Source organism: Oryctolagus cuniculus, chromosome 8 (genome assembly GCF_051225735.1).
Source record: "Oryctolagus cuniculus isolate XC-2025 breed Fujian yellow rabbit chromosome 8, ASM5122573v1, whole genome shotgun sequence".
In the NCBI taxonomy this organism is placed as follows: domain Eukaryota; kingdom Metazoa; phylum Chordata; class Mammalia; order Lagomorpha; family Leporidae; genus Oryctolagus; species Oryctolagus cuniculus.
In genome coordinates this window covers 4,052,558-4,072,155 of record NC_142874.1, presented here as the reverse complement: position 1 = coordinate 4,072,155, position 19,598 = coordinate 4,052,558, and the positions used below count along the sequence as shown (strand labels likewise).

At 40.1% G+C, this 19,598-nt stretch overlaps 2 protein-coding genes across 2 annotated transcripts in view; both read left to right on the top strand.

Moving 5' to 3' along the window:
• The window catches only part of LOC149124801 (uncharacterized), a 54,313-nt gene extending 49,368 nt beyond the window's left edge, over positions 1-4,945 (top strand). The window contains exons 3-4 of the mRNA XM_089301844.1: positions 2,156-2,180; positions 2,818-4,945. Coding sequence (XP_089157970.1) covers positions 2,156-2,180; positions 2,818-4,447 — 1,655 coding nt within the window. The 3' untranslated portion in view covers positions 4,448-4,945. The remainder of the gene's footprint in view (positions 1-2,155; positions 2,181-2,817) is intronic.
• The window catches only part of LOC149124800 (zinc finger protein 39-like), a 750,627-nt gene that overhangs the window by 334,439 nt on the left and 396,590 nt on the right, over positions 1-19,598 (top strand). The gene's annotated exons all lie outside the window — the stretch shown is intronic.

Below are 19,598 nucleotides of genomic sequence, written 5' to 3'. Positions count from 1 at the left end.
AGCCACCATGCCACAATGCCAGCCTGTCTTCATTTCTTATAAGTTGGGCAAGTTATAGAGACTTGTTTCAGATTGAGTCCCCACTCATGGTTTTGGCCAGGCACAGAGCTTGCTATTTTAAGCATCTCACAACTGAACCAATAAATGTGAACTCTTTCTCTTTCTCTTTCTCTCTCTTTTCTCTTTCTCTGTGCCTTTCAAATAAAATAAGAAAAAAAATAGGTTGCTAGAAACATTGGATTAGAGAGCCTGTGGCTGGCAATCTTCTGTTTCATTCTCCCTTTTTGTCTAATTCTCCATCTCTCTGACTCTCAAGTATGTAAATGAATAAGTAAATGCTAAGAAATGGTCAGAAGTAGGCCTCTGTGCAATGACATCAGAAACCCTGAAGCTAAGCTTGAACTTATGTAAAAACATAAAAATAAGTGATCCTAAACTCACCAAGAAAGTCTTGAGATTCTGAATCCCAAGGTCAAGTAACTTCATGGTTTCATGTTGAATGTCTCAGATTTGTTTAAAAGTAAGAAGCATGAATTCTGTCTCAAATAAACAATAAAGATAACAAAGGCATAGGAAATGAAAATTTCTTTGAAAATAAGAGACAGCTGATCAAAAGCCTCCAGAAACTCAAATTATCACACAAAAAAATGTTTATAGAAAAAACCTGAGGGGATATAACTAGGGCTCATGATTTCAGAATGAGCTAGAAAATACTTTTCAAAGAAAGTAAACACACTCTGGGCTGCAGAAACAAATTCTTTAAGCTGTCAGAAAGTGGTAGGGTGGCACATTGCTATATTTCTGTAACTGCTGTAGTTCTGAGAAGCTGAAGATGTTAGATTTCCTTAGGAATATGGGGAAGCTGTCATAGAGTGCAAATAAAAGTTTCTCATTTGCAAAATCCCACAAATGCTGTTTACCTGGGAAGACTGAACATGAGACAACCATAAATTCAAATCTTGTTCCTTAAACGTGATCCTGTTTAGAGTACAGACACATTTCACTCTTCTTCACCTGTAAGTAAATGATCCAGTAAAACATTCCAATATTTATGGTTGAAAAAGTACAGGAAAAAACTGGTTGCTAGGCAATGGGGGAATATATTTATTAAATATTTGTCCATTCTTTAAAATCTTACAGTTGTCTCATCAATGCTAAAGACTAGAATGACAATAAGAGGAGGAGAGACAGAGATTGTTTATTAGCTCACTCCCCTAATGCCTGTGAAATTTAGGTCTGACTAGTCTGAAGCCAAAAGTCTGGAATTTCATCTAATCTTCCCTAACATATCACAGGGTCCCAAGCACTTGAACCATTATTTGCTGCCTTCTAGTTTACATAAGCTAGAGTTTTATTGGAATCGGAGTAGCCAGGGCTCATACTGGCACTATTTTGGGATGAAGGCACCATAAGCAGCAAATTAATACATCTAACCAGGAAAGCAATTCTGCCATACTTGAATAAAATTCAAGTAGTAAACATGATCATGATTGAAAATTAAGAAATCTATTGGTACAACCTAATATATCAATGTCTTAAGGAAAAAAAAATCATAATGAGCATAAATAAGTGTCTTCCACTGATTATGTTAAAATCTTATTCCACTTAGATAACAAGAAACTTCATTCCCTTTACATCAGTATTCCAGGAGAAAGCACATATATGTGATTCAGTGATTTTTGTTTTCCTCATTTCAGTTGCCATGAAAAGTGATGACATAATTAGGATGAACCAGGAAATTCAAGAAAAAGATTTCAAGCAGGATGTTATGACAAATAGCAAGACATCAACTCCCAAGAGAGTTGAATTAATAAAAAGACTTAATTTAAGTTCAAGTCATGTTTCAAAACTGATTATCAAAAAGGGAAGTTATTCAGCAATGAAACCTGAGGAATGCAATGTATGTCACAATGTGCATCCCCATGGTGGGCCTGATGAGCTGCAAGCTGGAGAGAAGCTTGATGCCGCTAAGGTACCTGGGAACTCTGTCCAGTGCTGTGAGCATCTTAGTGAGGATTACAAGATTCAGACTGTGAAGCCTTCATTTGAACATAGTGGACAGGGGAAAGACTTCAAAAGGAAGAAGATATTCTTTAGATTTTGCACGGTCCATATGGGAGACCCCTGTAATAAGTCAACAATTACTGTTGGAAAGACAACTCAAATAGAAGAAACTCTTCATAAAAATACTAACCTCAGTAAGCATCAACAAATCAACACAGGGGAGAAACTCTATGAAGATATGGGGTATGTGGAACCTCTCATTTACAAATCAGATCTTCCAATAGATCAGAGACAAAATACAGAGAAAAAACCTTATGCATGTCAGCCTTGTAGGATCTCCCATGTGTGTAATGAATGTGGAGAAACCACGTACCAGAAGTTAGATCTCATTAGACATCAGAAAATTCACACAAAGAAGAAACCTCATGAATGTAATGAGTTCCAAAAAACCATTTTCCAGAAATCATACCTCATAACACAGCAAAGAATTCATACAGAGGATAAACCTCATGATTGTAAAGACTGTAGAAAAGCCTTTGGCAAGAAGTCACAGCTTGTAGTGCATCAGAGAATTCACACAGGAGAGAAACCTTATGAATGCAATGGCTGTGGAAAAGCCTTTCTGTGCAAGTCACAGCTCATCAAACATAAGGGAATCCACAAAGGTGAGAAACCTCATGAATGTAATGACTGTGGAAAAGCCTGTGGCTTGAAGACAGACCTAATCAAACATTGGAAAATTCACACCACGGAGAAACCTCATGAATGTAATGACTGTGGAAAAGCCTTTGGCTCTAAGTCATAACTCATAACCCATCAGAGAGTTCACACAGGGGAGAAACCTTATGAATGCAAGGAATGTGGAAAAGCCTTTGGCAAGAAGTCAACAATCACTAGCCATCAGAGAATTCACACAGGGGAAAAACCTTATGAATGTAATGACTGTGGCAAAGCCTATGGCTATAAGTCTGACCTCATCAAACATCAGAGGATTCACACAGGGGAGAAACCTTATGAATGTAATGACTGTGGCAAAGCCTATGGCTGTAAGTCTGACCTCATCAAACATCAGAGAATTCACACAGGGGAGAAACCTCATGAATGCAAGGAATGTGGAAAAGCCTTTGGCTATAAGGCAGATCTCCTCAAACATCAGAGAATTCACACAGGAGAGAAACCTTATGAATGTAATGACTGTGGAAAAGCCTTCAGCTATAAGTCATATCTCATAATCCATCATAGAATTCACACAGGGGAGAAACCTTATGAATGCAAGGAATGTGGAAAAGCCTTTGGCAAGAAGTCAGCAATCACTAGCCATCAGAGGATTCACACAGGGGAGAAACCTTATGAACGTAATGACTGTGGAAAAGCCTTCAGCTATAAGTCATATCTCATAATCCATCAGAGAATTCACACAGGGGAGAAACCTTATGAATGCAAGGAATGTGGAAAAGCCTTTGGCAAGAAGTCAAGAATCACTAGACATGAGAGAATTCACACAGGGGAGAAACCTTATGAATGTAATGACTGTGGAAAAGCCTTCAGCTATAAGTCATATCTCATAATCCATCATAGAGTTCACACAGGGGAGAAACCTTATGAATGCAAGGAATGTGGAAAAGCCTTTGGCAAGAAGTCAGCAATCACTAGCCATCAGAGGATTCACACAGGGGAGAAACCTTATGAACGTAATGACTGTGGCAAAGCCTACGGCTGTAAGTCTGACCTCACCAAACATCAGAGGATTCACACAGGGGAGAAACCTTATGAATGTAATGACTGTGGCAAAGCCTACGGCTGTAAGTCTGACCTCACCAAACATCAGAGGATTCACACAGGGGAGAAACCTTATGAATGTAATGACTGTGGCAAAGCCTTTGGCCGTAAGTCGGACCTCACCAAACATCAGAGGATTCACACAGGGGAGAAACCTTACGAATGTAATGACTGTGGCAAAGCCTTTGGCTGTAAGTCTAACCTCATCAAGCATCAGAGAATTCACACAGGAGAGAAACCTTATGAATGTAATGACTGTGGCAAAGCCTTCGGCTGTAAGTCTGACCTCATCAAACATCAGAGAATTCACACAGGGGAGAAACCTTATGAATGCAAGGAATGTGGAAAAGCCTTTGGCCAAAAGTCACATCTCATAATCCATCAGAGAATTCACACAGGGGAGAAACCTTATGAATGTAATGACTGTGGCAAAGCCTATGGCTATAAGTCTGACCTCATCAAACATCAGAAGATTCACACAGGGGAGAAACCTCATGAATGTAATGACTGTGGCAAATCCTTTGGCTATAAGTCACAGCTCATAATCCATCAGAAAATTCACACAGGGGAGAAACCTTATGAATGTAGTGACTGTGGCAAAGCCTTTGGCCAGACGTCACATCTCATAATCCATCAGAGAATTCACATAGGGGAGAAACCTTAAGAATGTAATGAATCCTGAAAAGCCTTTGGCTGGAGTCAGTAATCATCAAACATCAGAGAATTCACACAGGGGAGAAACCTTATGAATGTAATGACTGGAAAAGCCTTTGGCAAGAAGTCACATCTTATAATCCATCAGAAAATTCACACAGGACCCTAAGCATCTGTGCATATACATTTATTTATACTTACATCTTCCTGTTGAATTGATCCCTTAATCATTATATAGTGCCATTCTTTGTCTCTTTTAGTAGTTTTTGTTTAAAGTCTCTTTCCTTTGCTATTAGCATTGCTACATCTGTCCTGTTTTGTGTTCCATTGGCATAGAATATCTTTTCTCATCCTTTCACTTTCAGTCTGCATGCATCGTTGTTGGTGAGATGTTTCTTGTAGGCAGCAAGCAGATTGGTTTTGTTTTTAATCCATTCAGCCAGTCTGTACCTTTTAACTGGAGAGTTGAGGCCATTTACATTCAAAGTGACTGTTGATAAGTAATGACTTTGTCCTGTCATTGTTTCATAAATTTTCCTATTGTTTACTTTGGATTTCTTTTGTACTTTTGCTCGAGTATTTTTTTTTTGCTTTCAGATTTTTGAAAGATTATTTATTTGTTTGAAAGGCAGAGTTACATAGAGCCAGAGTCAGAGGCCAGAGAGAGAGAGGTCTTCAATCCACTGGCATACTCCCAAATTGGCTGCAATGGCTGGAGCTGGGCCAATCTGAAACCAGGAGTCTGGAGCTTATTTCAGGTCTCCCATATGGGTGCAGGGGCCCAAGGACCTGAGCCCTCTTCAGCTGCTTTTCCAGGCACATTAGCAGGGAGTTGGATCAGAAGTGCAGCAGTCGGGACTTGAATCAGTGCCCATAAGGGATGCTGGTGCTGTAGGTGGTGGCATTATCTGCTATAACACAGTGCCAGCCCTTCTCATTCTTTCATCATGATGACTATCTTTCTGTGTTTCTTAGTGTAGCACTTTATTTAAAACATCTTTTGTAATGCCACTTTGTGATTGAAAATTCTTCCTACTCCTGTTACAAATGGTCTTTATTTCATTGTCATTCTTAAAAGAGAGCTTTGCAGGATACAGGATTCTGGGTTGACAATGTTGTATTAAGACTTAGACTATGTCTTGCACTCCTTGCCTGTAGGGTTTCTTATGAGAAGTCCATTGTAAGTATAATTGGAGATCCTCTGAAAGTAATTTGGCATTTTTTTGTGCAACTTTTTGGAATCTCTTTATATACAGAAGATCAGTTTAGCGTACATTAAGTAAAGATTTCAACAGTTTGCTCCCACACAGAAACATAAAGTGAAAAATACTGTTTGAGTACTAGTTATAGCATTAAATATCAATGTATAGCACACTAAGGACAAAGATCCTACATGAGGAGTAAGTGCACAGTGACTCCTGTTGTTGACTTAACAAATTGACACTCTTGTTTATGGCATCAGTAATCACCCTAGGCTCTTGTCATGAGCTGCCAAGGCTATGGAAGCCCCCTGAGTTCACTGACTCTGATCATATTTAGACAAGGCCATGGTCAAAGTGGAAGTTCTCTCCTCCCTTCAGAGAAAGGTACATCCTTCTTTGATGACCCATTCTTTCCACTGGGATCTCACTCCTGGAGATCTCATTTAGGCTTTTTTTTTCCCCCAGAGTGTCTTGGCTTTCCATGCCTGAAATACTCTCATGGGCATTTCAGCCAGATCTGCATGCCTTAACGGCTGATTATGAGGACAGAGTGCTGTTAGGACATTTGCCATTCTATGGGTCTGCTGTGTATCTCACTTCCCATGTTGGATCATTCTCTCCCTTTTTTATTTTATCAGCTAGTATTTGCAGATGCTATTCTTGTTTATGTGATCCCTTTGGTTCTTAGTCCTATCATTATGATCAATTGTGAACAGAAATTGATCACTGGGACTAGTGAGATGGCATTGGTACATGCCACCTCGATGGGATTGAATTCGAATCCCCTGGTATGTTTCTAACTCTACCGTTTGAGGTAAGTCAGCTTGAGCATGTCCCGAATTGCACATCTCTTCCCTCTCTTATTCCCACTCTTATATTTAACAGTGATCACTTTTCAGTTAAGTTTCAGCACTTAAGAATTGTGTATTGATTACAGTATTCAACCAAAAGTATTAAGTAGAACAAACAAAAAAAAATACTAAGAGGGATAACATATTAAGCTGCTCATCAACAGTCAGGGTGAGGGCTGATCATGTCACCATTTCTCATAGTGTTCATTTCACTTTAACAGGTTTCCTTTTTGGTGCTCAGTTAGTTGTCACCTATCAAGGAGAACAAGTGGTATTTGTCCCTTTGGGATTGGCTTATTTCACTCTACATAATGTTTTCCAAATTCCTAACAGGGATCACTTTTCAGTTAAAATTTAAACACCTAAGAATAATTGTGTGTTAATTACAGAGTTCAACCAATGGTACTAGAACAAAAAAAAAATACTAAAATGCATAAAGTATTACATTGTACATCAACCGTCAGGACAAGAGCTGATCAAGTCACTGTTTCTCATAGTGTCCATTTCACTTCAACAAGTTTCCCCTTTGGTGCTCAGTTAGTTGTCGCAGATCAGGGAGAACAGATGATATTTGTCCCTTTGGGACTGGCTTAATTCACTCAGCATGATGTTTTCCAAATTCCTCCATCTTGTTGCAAATGACTGGATTTCGTTGTTTCTTACTGCGGTATAGTATTCTAAAGAGTACATATCCCATAATTTCTTTATCCAGTCTACCCTTGATGGGCATTTAGGTTGGTTCCAGGTCTTGGCTATTGTGAATTGAGCTGCAATAAACATTAGGGTGCAGACTGCTTTTTTGTTTGTCAATTTAAACTCCTTTGGGTAAATTCCAAGGAGTGGGATGGCTGGGTTGAATGGTAGGGTTATATTCAGATTTCTGAGGAATCTCCAGACTGACTTCCATAGTGGCTTGACCAGTTTGCATTCCCACCAACACTGGGTTAGTGTCCCTTTTTCCCCACATCCTCACCAGCATCTATTGTTGGTAGATTTCTGAATGTGAGCCATTCTAACTGGGGTGAGGTGGACCTCATTGTGGTTTTGATTTGCATTTTCCTGATTGCTAGTGATCTTGAACATTTTTTTATGTGTCTGTTGGGCCGTTGGATTTCCTCTTTTGAAAAATGTCTATTGAGGTCCTTGGCCCATCTCTTAAGTGGGTTGTTTGTTTTGATCTTGTGGAGTTCCTTGATTTCTTTGTAGATTCTGGTTATCAACCCTTTATCAGTTCCATAGTTTGCAAATATATTTTCCCATTCTGTCGGTTGTCTCTTCACTCTCCTGACTGTTTCTTTTGCAGTACAGAAACTTCTCAATTTGATGCAATCCCAAATGTTAATTTTGGATTTGACTGCCTGTGCTTCTGGGGTGTTTTCCAAGAAGTCATTGCCAGTACCTATATCTTTCAGGGTTTTTCCAATGCTCTCTAATAATTTGATGGTGTCAGGTTGTAGATTTAAGTCTTTAATCTATGTTGAGTGAATTTTTGTGTAAGGTGTAAGGTAGGGGTCTTGCTTCATGGTTCTGCATGTGGAAATCCAATTTTCCCAGCATCACTTGTTGAATAGACTGTCCTTACTCCAGGGATTGGTTTTGGACCCTTGATCAAATATGAGTTGGCTGTAGATGTATGGATTGATTTCTGGTGTTTCAATTCGGTTCCATTGGTCTATCCATCTGTTTCTGTACCAGTACCATGCTGTTTTGAGTACAACTGCCCTGTAGTATGTTTTGAAATGTAGTATTGAGATGCCTCCAGCTTTGTTTTTGTTGTACAAGATTGCATTAGCTATTCGAGGTCTCTTGTGTCTCCATATAAATTTCAGTACCATTTTTTCCAGATCTGAGAAGAAGGTCTTCGGTATCTTGATTGGGATTGCATTGAATGTATAAATTGCTTTTGGGAGAATGGATATTTTGGTTATATTGATCCTTCCAATCCATGAGCATGGAAGCTTTTTCCATTTTTTGGTATCCTCTTCTATTTCTTTCTTTAAGGTTTTGTAATTTTCATCATAGAGATCCTTAACGTCCTTGGTTAAGTTTATTCCAAGATATTTGATTGTTTTTGTAGCTATTGTGAATGGGATTGATCTTAGAAGTTCTTCCTCAACCGTGTCATTGCCTGTGTATACAAAGGCTGTTGATTTTTGTGCATTGATTTTATTTCCTGCTACTTTGCCAAAATCTTCTATGAGTTCCAATAGTCTCTTAGTAGAGTTCTTTGGATCCCCTAAATAAAGAATCATGTCATCTGCAAAGAGGGATAGTTTGAGTTCTTCCTTCCCCATTTGTATCCCTTTAATTACTTTTTCTTGCCTAATAGCTCTGGCTAAAACCTCCAGAACTATATTGAATAGCAGTGGTGAGTGGGCATCCCTGTCTGGTACCAGATCTCAGTGGAAATGCTTCCAACTTTTCCCCATACAATAGGATGTTGGCTGTGGGTTTTTCATAGATTGCTTTGATTGTATTGAGGAATGTTCCTCCCATACCCAGTACGCTTATAGTTTTCATCATGAAAGGGTGTTGTATTTTATCAAATGATTTCTCGGCATCTATTGCAATAATCATATGGTTTTTCTCGGCATCTATTGTAATAATCATATGGTCTGTTAATATGGTGTATCATAATGATTGATTTGTACACAATGAACCATCCCTGCATACCAGGTATAAATCCCACTTGGTCTGGGTGGTTGATCTTTCTGATGTGTTGTTGCATTCTATTGGCGAGAATTTTATTGAGGATTTTTGCATCTATGTTCATCAGGGTTATTGGTTTGTAATTCTCTTTCAGTGCTGCATCTTTTTCCGGCTTAGGAATTAAGGTGATGCTGGGTTCATAGAAAGAATTTGGGAGGACTCCCTCTTTTTCGATTGTTCTGAATAGTTTGAGAAGAATTGGAGTTAGTTCTTCTTTAAATGTCTGGTAGAATTCAGCAGTGAATCCTTCTGATCCTGGGCTTTTCTTTGTTGGGAGGGCCTTTATTGCTGTTTCAATTTCTGTCTCAGTTATGGGTCTATTTAGGTTTTCGATGTCTTCCTGGTTCAATTTAGGTAGGTTGCATGTGTCCAGGAATCTATCCATTTCTGATAGGTTTCCCTGTTTGCTGGCATACAAGTCCTTGTACTAATTTCTGATGATTCTTTTGATTTCTGTGGTGTCTGTTGTTACATTTCCTTTTTCATCTCTGATTTTATTGATTTTTGTCTTTTCTCTTCTTTTTTTAGTTAGTTGGGCCAATGGGGTGTCAATTTTGTTTATTTTTTCAACAAACCAGCTCCTCGTTTGGCTGATTTGTTGTAATTTTTTTTTTTGATTCATTCCTGTTGATTTCTTCTCTGATTTTAATTATTTCTCTTCTCCTAGTAGATTTGGGTCTGGTTTGCTGCAGATTTTCTAGATCCTTGAGATGAGTTGAAAGCTCATCTATTTGGTGCCTCTCCAATTTCTTGATATAGGCACCTATTTATATAAAGTTTCCTCTTAACACTGCTTTTGCTGCATCCCATAAGTTTTGGTATGTTGTGCTGTTATCCTCATTTACTGCCGGAAAATTTTTGATTTCTCGTTTAATTTCTTCTATGACCCATTGTTCATTCAGGAGCATGTTGTTCAATTTCCATGTGTTTGCATATGCTCTAGGGATTCCTGGGTTGCTAATTTCCAACTTCATTCCTTTATGGTCTGAGAAGCTGCATGGTATGATTCTAATTCCTCTGAATTTGCTGAGACTTGCTTTATGGCCTAGTATGTGGTCAATCCTAGAGAAGGTTCCATGTACTGCTGAGAAGATTGTAAAATCTTTAGCTGTAGGATTGAATGTTCTGTAGATATCTGTTAGATCCATTTGGGCTATAGTGTCGTTTAAATCGACTGTCTCCTTGTTGATCTTCTGTCCTGTTGATCTGTCTATTTCTGAGAGTGGAGTATTGAAATCCCACAGTAGTATTGTATTGGGGTCTAAGTCTCCCTTTAAGTCCCTTAACAAATCTTTTAAATAAACCGGTGCCCTGTAGTTAGGTGCATATACATTGATAATTGTTATATCTTCCTGTTGAATTGATCCCTTAATCATTATATAGTGTCCCTCTTTGTCACTCTTAACAGTTTTTGTGGTAAAGTTTATGTTGTCCGATATTAAGATGGCTACGCCTGCTCCTTTTTCATTTCTGTTGGCATGGTATATCTTTTTCCAGCCTTTCACTTTCAGTCTGTATGGATCTTTGTTGGAAAGATGTGTTTCTTGTAAGCAGCAAATAGATGGGTTTTGTTCCTTAACCCAATCAGCCAATCGGTGTCTTTTAACTGGACAGTTCAGGCCATTAATGTTCAATGTGACTAATGATAAGTGGTCACTTTGCCCTGCCATTTGCCAAAGATAAGTTCTAATATATGCTTTGAATTCCCTGTGATCTTTTGCTGTGAGGTTTCCTTCCTTTACCTTCTTTCATATTGATGACCGTGTTTCTGTGTTTCTGTGTGTAACACATCTTTAAGCATCTTTTGTAGGGCTGGATGAGCCGCGACAAATTCTTTCAATTTCTGTTTGCTATGAAAGGTCTTTATTTCACCTTCATTCACAAATGATAGCTTTGCAGGATATAATATTCTGGGCTGGCAGTTGTTCTCTCTTAGTACCTGGGCTATATCTCGCCATTCCCTCCTAGCTTGTAGAGTTTCTGATGAGAAATCATCTGTGAATCTAATTGGAGATTCTCTGAGAGTAATCTGACATTTCTCTCTTGCATATTTTAGGATCTTTTCTTTATGTTTCACTGTGGTGAGTTTAATTACAACGTGTCGTGGTGAGGATCTCTTTTGGTCGTGTTTAGAACCCAAATGTTGGGTTTTTGAATAGTATCCTGAAGATTCCCAACAATATGTTTTAGATTTCTAATTTCCTCTTCTTTTCTTTGGTCTGACTGTATCCTTTCCTGTTCTCTGTCTTCTAAGTCTGATATTCTCTCTTCTGCTTCACCCATTCTGTTTTTAAGGCTCTCTAGTGTGTTTTTCATTTGATCTGTTGAATTTTTCACTTTGTTATGATTTCTCGTCACTATCACAGTTTCCTGTTGTACTAGTTGTTTCATTTCATTTTGATTCCTCCTTAATATTTCATTTTCTCGAGAGAGATTTTCTATCTTGTCCATTAAGGATTTCTGTAGTTCAAGAATTTGTTTTTTGAACTTCTTAATGTTCTTATCCATTTTTTGACGTCTGCTTCTTGCATTTCTTCTATCTCATCATCTTCATAATCTTGAATTGGGGTGTCTTTTTCATTTGGGGGCATCATAGTGACTTCCTTGTTCTTATTACCTCGGTTTTTGCATTTGCTGTTTGGCATATTGTAGATATTTGGTTTCTTCACTGTGGTGCTTTTTCTTGTTATACTATGACTCTAGATTAAGTGGACTGTCTGTTTTAGAGGCTTAAGACAGGTGTGGCCTGAGAGCTCTGGTGTGCCAAAGGTGACACTCAGGTTAGGCATGGCAGATCTCTCTCTTTCTTTCTTTCTTTTTTTGATTGAAAAGGGAAGTAATTCCACACAGCTCACGTTCCAATGCTGGTGTGTTGAGTCTGCTGCTGGTGTCCTGAACTGTGGGCTCCCACGCTCTCCAAGCAGGTGCGCTGTGAATCACTAGTTCTGGAAGAGTTTCTTCTGCTGTTTCTTCCCCTACTCTTTCTTCAACCTGCAGTATCTCCACTTTTATTAAAGTGTCTCTCCCTGGAGCATCAGTGTGCTCCCTTCCTATTCTGCCATCTTGCCAAAACACTAAAGGATTTCTCTTAACACTTCAAATCAAACAAGATAGTTCCATTTACCTTTGGTTCTCAGTGGTGTATTTACATATGGCTGGTTTATAGCATTATGACAGTTTTACATTTTAAGGAAAATATATTTTTTTATGTTGTGGCTTAACCTATTATAACACAACAGTGGCCCATTTCTGAGTTTTAATCATCAGTATTTATAAGATAGAATAAAATTTGATGACTTGGTAAATCTAAGCTGAACACATTGTAGAATAATTTAATTATAATATTTTTCCAAAATGAAAAAGTATTACTGAGTAAAATCAAAATCATTAACTGTAAATGTCATTTATATTTTGTGCCATTCTTGTTTCTATAAAATGTAGACATAAATGAATTTTTCATCTTATGTGCTATCAACATATTACTGAAATGTCAATCATTTATTTTTTGGCTGTAAGTTTATTAAGAGCTCCAGTAGAGTTAGAGGATAGAATATCCACTAACATACAATGTTATGCTTGATATTTTCAGCACACTTTAATCAACTTGGTATCATCAAACTCTGTTCCAGATGGTAATAGAATATTTGGCTTGGAGAAATGCTCATCTGCAGCAATAATACTGGTTTTATCAGAAAGTCTAGTTTGCTGTTAGGATCCTTTTAAAGGATATAGGAACTACACTGAACATTGAATTTGGAAAATAAACAGCTTTCAGTCAGATCATGCCTAGTCCAGGACTTCACCAATTATGATTTAATGTTCTTGGGAACCAAGTTACTTAGTTTCTTTAGGCTTCAGTTTCATTTAAAATTTGCTTTAAAGTTAAGATAATAGAAGCAATCCAATTTTTTCCTGAAACCATAAAGTGTTAGAATATTGTTTAGTATAGAGTAGATATTAGCTGTTATTTTTACCATCTATTTTTATTTTTACTATCTAAAAGAATCTAAATGTCACTTCTGCATGTTATATTGTACAAATTTAGGTACAACTAAAAATATTTGAAACACATTTGTGTACATTCAACTTATAATTTGAAACTTCATATTTTACATTTAATAAGACACTCCTTTCACTTCCTGTTTAATTAGATTAATAAGGCATCTCCTACATAATTTCCTAGATACTGTAATTTATTTACTCTTTGCTTTTTGTGATGGTACTTTCATATTTTGGAAAAAGAGTAATTAAATGGTGCCATTTTCTTGTTTTAAAAATGACCATTGATTTTTGGGGCCAGCATTGTTGCTTAGCAGGTAAAATCATTGCCTGCAATGTTGGCATCCCATATGTGTGCTGGTTAGAATTCCAGCTTCTCTACTTTGATCTAGCTCCTTGCTAATGGTCTAAAAAAAGCAGCAGAAAATGGCCCAAGTGTTTGGGTCCCTGCACTCTTGTGAGCCATTTTCCTCTGCATCTAGCCAGATGAAGGGAAACAAAAGCAAGGAGGTGCACACTCACCCTTAAAGGCTCTAGCCTGCAAGTGATACACATCACTTCCATTCACATTCTGCAAGGAGGGATGTTAGCTCATTGCTTCACTACTACAGAGGAGCAGAATAGGGGCACAGCTGGGAAATGTATTCTGGCCATTTGTCCTAGATTCCCGTAACTTTGGAAGGTGGCAGCAGGTTGTGGTAGATGGCTAGCAGTCTCACAAATGCTTCTGGTATGTATTATTAACTGAACTGTGATAATCATCCTTGTTTACAAGTCTTGGTGTACCTGGCCGAGGGGAGCTTCTTTGTATACACTGCAGACTGAAACTGCCCAGATGGTGCATCATCAACTTTAGTAAATATGGCCAAATTCTTTTCAAAGTGACTGCTAACATTCCAAACCATGCAGCAATTTACTCTGTTCCAAAACCTTGATATACCTCATACTGTCAAAATTAGTTTGTTGATTCTAATGAATCCTAATGAATTTGTTTTTTTAAACTTTTCCAAAAAGTGTAATTAGTATTATTTATATTGGGGCTGGTGCTGTGATGCAGTGGGTTAAAGCCCCAGCCTGAAGGGCCAGCATCCCATATGGGTGCCAGTTCTTCTTCTTTTTTTTTTTTTTTTTTTGACAGGCAGAGTGGACAGTGAGAGAGAGAGAAACAGAGAGAAAGGTCTTCCTTTTGCCGTTGGTTCACCCTTCAATGGCAGCTGCGACTGGTGCACCACGCTGATCCGATGGCAGGAGCCAGGTGCTTCTCCTGGTCTCCCATGGGGTGCAGGGCCCAAGGACTTGGGCCATCCGCCACTGCACTCACTGTTAGTCAATGACGGGTAAGATCCCCTGGGGGACAACCTAAGACAGGCACAGCTGCGTATGGAGACCACATGGAAACGGGGTCAACAATGGTATGGCCAAGAATCATGCCTTCCATTGCTCAAAAATAAAAAGGGAGAAATGTGGTGGAATGAGAAGGCCATGCCAAGGTGGCCACTGGCAAGTGAGTGTAAGTTACTCAGGAATGGCTTTGGAAACTGCCTGGCAACAGGCCGTGATTGGATGGCTTTGGAAACTGCCTGGCAACAGGCTGTGATTGGATGGCTTTGGAAACTGCCTGGCAACAGGTTGTGATTGGTTGGGGCATAGACCACCCCTTGACCAGATTGGCTGGTCTTGGCCATATAAGATGTTGTACCAACTGAAATAAATGAGTCTGCAGGCTGCACACCTCAAGCCTGCTTTCATCTGACTCCCGGGGTCTGTGTGGTGACTCCGTGCTTCTTGCCCCCACCACGCTGCTCCTCTCAGAAACAAATTCACTGCAACATCTGGCGCGCCAGCATGACTGAGAGAAAGACAGTGTGTTGGACTCGGTGAGGTCCCCCCTGGATTTCGGCAAGTAGGCGCCTTGGTGTTTTGTGTGCTGTTTGGTTCTGTGAGGGTGAGCACAGAACCCCCTCCTATGCCACTTTCCTTGTCCTTGGCCTCAGTCTAAGTGACCCCAGCGTAGGCACACACTGCCCAGAAGTGTACATCACTTCTTGGCTACTCCTTTTACTTTCAGTTCACCTGGCGAATTCACATAAGGGACTGATCTTCCCAGAATTCGGAACCAAGTCATCTTCCCTCACTCAAGAGAGGTGACGCTCTGGAGACACCGTGTGGGCATATGGCCTTGATCTAATGAGTCAAGGAAGTCCCCCACTAAGCACAGGACATACTTACAGCCTGATACACCACTATCTATTTGTCTAATGTAGGGAAACCTCCTGCAAAATGCCATCAACAGCTGAGGTGCTAGGAATTTGCTTTGTTATGGCAGCAGTGCTGTACATGTCTTTCCTTTGGCTAGAGTTGGCGTGCCGTGCCGCTCTTATGCGTTCAGATATGGGAAAGATACCCCCTTCTCAGAATCCTGTGCAGATTATCAAACATAGTGAATCTGTGTGATAAGAGCCTGACACTCCAGGTCCCTGTCTCGCAGACAATGGTTGATGACTTAGGGAGAGAAAACTCTCTGTGAAAAAAATAAGGTAGCAATGCCTAGTCAGCCACCCCCCATATACCTGTGGGATGAACTTAAAGGACCTCTAGACAATAACTCATGCAAGGTCATCCCATCTGCACCCAGTGAGGATCCCAACATTTGTGGCAGTACTCAGACACCCCCAGCTCTTAGGGCAGCAGCTGGACCCCGTCCCACCCACACATTTGCTGTTAATGTAGGAGAGGGTGCAGAATTCAGGCCCTGGATTCCAACACCCATAAAGGACCTTACTATGCTAAGAAAGGCTTCTCAAGAGTCAGGTCCTGACTCTCCCTACGTTGAACAGGTGCTCACACAATGGGCAGCAACCCTTCAAACTCATTTTGACTGGGTTGCACTGCTCAAAGCATGTTTGTCGAGACTACAGTTCTTACAGTGGAAAGCCTCCTATGAGGAAGAGGCTGAAACTGTGGCAAGGAATGATGCTGCCTATGGAATAGCAGTAACCTTTGATATGCTTACAAGCCATGGCACCTATATTTATCCTCAAGAACAGGCCCGCATTGGAGTAGTAGTTGCCTATTTTGATCAGGTCAGAGATTTGGCACTTAAAGCCTTAAAAAATATAAATCCTCCTGATTACAGTCAGCTCTTTAGAAATCTAGTTCAAGGCCCAGGTGAATGGTTCCCCAATTTCCTTGCCAGAGTCTTGGAGGCAGTAGAGAAAAGATTACTGCCTGGCCCCAATCAAGACAATTTGGTCAAACAATTAGCTTGGGAAGGTGCTACAAAAGAGGCAAAAGCAGTAATTGCCCCAGTCTGTAATGAAGACATTTCTAAATGGATAGTAGCCACAAAGGAGGTAAACCCTGCCGATACACCCATAGAGGCCCTAACTGCAGCCATTAACAAATTGAGCACAAGGAAGTCTAATGACCTTCCAGTTTGTTGGGGATGCCAGGAAATAGGACACCTATGGCTAAACTGCCCAAATGCAAAAAGATGGGGCAAGCCCAAAACGCTGTGTCCCAGATATAAAAAAGGCTTTCATTGGGCAAAAGATTGCAAGACCAAACATTTAAAGTCCCAGTGGGGCGGCCCTCAGCCCAGCAAGTAAGAGGGAGTCCCACCACCATTAACTGGTCGATCTGAGGCCAAAATTGACCTTATATTTAGATGACATTGCCTTTGTGGGTTTAATTGATACTGGAGCAGATGGTACTGTCTTAAAAGCTAGGGATGCAAGAAAAATACAACATTGGAAGACAGCACCTGGACCTGACCTGGACTGCCTCAGTGCATCCCTCCCAGCAATGAGGGTGGGAAGAAGAGCTTTTCAGAAAAAAAGAGATCCAGGAGATGAGGCCAGAAAGCTCCCAGCTGGTCAGCGGCTTCTGACCTGATCTGTGTTTGGTGGGGTGTGGCCTGTCCCCATCCCCTCCATCTGTGAGTGGGACCTGTTCCCCTAGCTGCAGCTCTACAGGAAGCTCCTGACCCAATCCTTGTGTTTAGCTCCTGACCCAATCCTTGGTGTCTGAAAGGATTCGGCAACTAAGCCTCTGCAGGGTGTGTGTGGGAGTGTTTGCTGTCCCCATTAAAATGTAGTAGTGGAGAAACTGTCACCAGACACATCTGGATGAGCTCTGCACTTACTCTGCCCTCTTCTCCAGGGACTCATCCAGGATGTACCACTTCTCCATGGGCTCCTCCAACTTTTTATGTTTTTAAAGATTTCACTCATTTATTCAAGAGGTAGAGCCACAGACAGAAGGAGAGGCAGAGATGGAGAGATCTTCCATCCACTGGTTCACTCCCCAAATGTCCACAATGGGCAGATCTGGGACAATCTGAAGCCTGGATCTAGAAGCTTCATCTGGGCCTCTCATGTGGGTACAGGGGCCATCTTTCACTGTTTGTCCAGGCTATAACAGAGAACTGGATAGGAAGAGGAGCAGTTAGGACTTCAACTGGCACCCACATGGAATGCTGGCATTGCAGGTGGAGACTTGGACTACTACACCACACAGTTCAAGTCCTATTTTTCTTTATGGGAGGAGAGGGTGTGGGTAGTACAAAGCTCTAGGACCTGCCTGTGTGATAAGTGGAGGTAACCATGGAGGACCAAAGAAGTTATACCCTAGAATCCCATGGTTCTATGTCTGTCCCTAGCTCTCTGCTTCTTCTCAGGTATTTTTTTTTCTCTTTCTAGTTGTGAAACATGTGTCTGTCATCTAAAGACTGTGAGTCCTGCATCAGCTGCAGACACTTTTGTCTGTGGCTGACTGGTTCAGGTGTTTTGCATTCTTCTGCTGTCTCCATGCTGCCTCAGAGAGTGCTGGCCTTTGGTCATTACAACTTTTGACAACTGGAGTCTCGCCTACAGTATTTAGATAAGTATGTCTCATTTAAAATAATTTCTGTGTTTAGAAATAAAGAGGTTGTCATTACTGGTTTGACTACATGCCTATTTAAATGACTAATTCCACCTTGACTCAATTACTGATCTCCCAGTTGGAAGTTAATACATAATTTACCAACTAATACCTTCTCTTCAACTCTAAAACACTGCTGCCTGGCTTCTGAGTGACCTGCCTAGTTCCCTACTTCTTTACCAAGACATCCCTGATACCAACACTTCTGGCACCTGCATTAGCATTTATGCTTAGCAAGTATCTATGCACTTGGATTGCAACAGGTCTTTTAAATGTTCAAGAATTTATTTTGAATGGCCATCTTTGTGATGCAGTAGGTTAAGCATGTGATGTTGGCATCCCATATCAGAGTGCAGTTGGAGTCCCAGGTGTTCAGCTTTTAATCCAGCTTCTTGCTAGTGTATCTGAGAAGGCAGAGGAAGATGGTTCAACTACTGGAGACACTACCACTCATGAGGGAGACTCAGATGGAATTATGGTTCCTAGCTTCACCCTGGCCCAGATCTGGCTATTGTGGACATTTTGGGAGTGAAACAGTAAAGGAAATATCTGTATCTTCTCCTTCTCAACCCCCAATATAATTGCCATTCAAATAAATAAGAATTTTTTTTAGAAGTTTAAAATCCATGTATCATTTTGCATAATATGCATTTTTCTTAAAGTTTTTAAGGAGGATTTCAAAATTTGTTGCATAAAATAAACATCTTTTAATAATAATTTTCCACAAATTTTCTGAAAACCTCTCATATTTGCTTTTATATTTTCCTATAAATAATACATATATTTGCATGTCTTGCAAAGCATGGATTGTATTTCCTTCCTCATTTTGGCCTTACTGATATCACCCTAGTTTTATTTTCATTTCTTATCTGCAAAATTTTATTCTGTCTTGCAATTTCTTCTCATCTCAGTCTATCCTATGTGAAGTGATCAAATCAAACTTGTTGGAGAACAGTTTTTATCTTGTTACTCTCTTGTACAAAAGTGACTAAGAGAACAAAAAGGCATCCATATTTCATTAAGAATCAAATACAAAATCTTTAGTCAAATGATTATGGATGTCATAAATCCAATGGCCTGTTAACTTTAAAAATAGGCTTATTTATTTGAAAGGCAGAGTGACAGGGAGGGAAATAAAGGGATGGAGGGAGGGAAGGACAAAGAGAGGGAGGTAGAGGGGCAGAGAGAGAGAGAGACAGAAAACCACAGCGCTGGGAGGGGTGTTTCACCTGCTGATTCACTTGCCAAATGCCCACACAGCTGGAGTTGGGTCAGGCTGAAGCAAGGAGCCAGGAATTCCATTCAGATCTCACACATGGGTATTAGAGCCCTAGGTACTTGGGCCATCATCTGGTGCCACCCATGCACATTAATAGGAAGCTGGGTTAGAAGCAGAGGCAGGATTCAATCCCAGGCATTCTGATATGTGTTTTAGGCATCCCAAGTGGTACCTTAACCCACTGCACCATAATGCCAT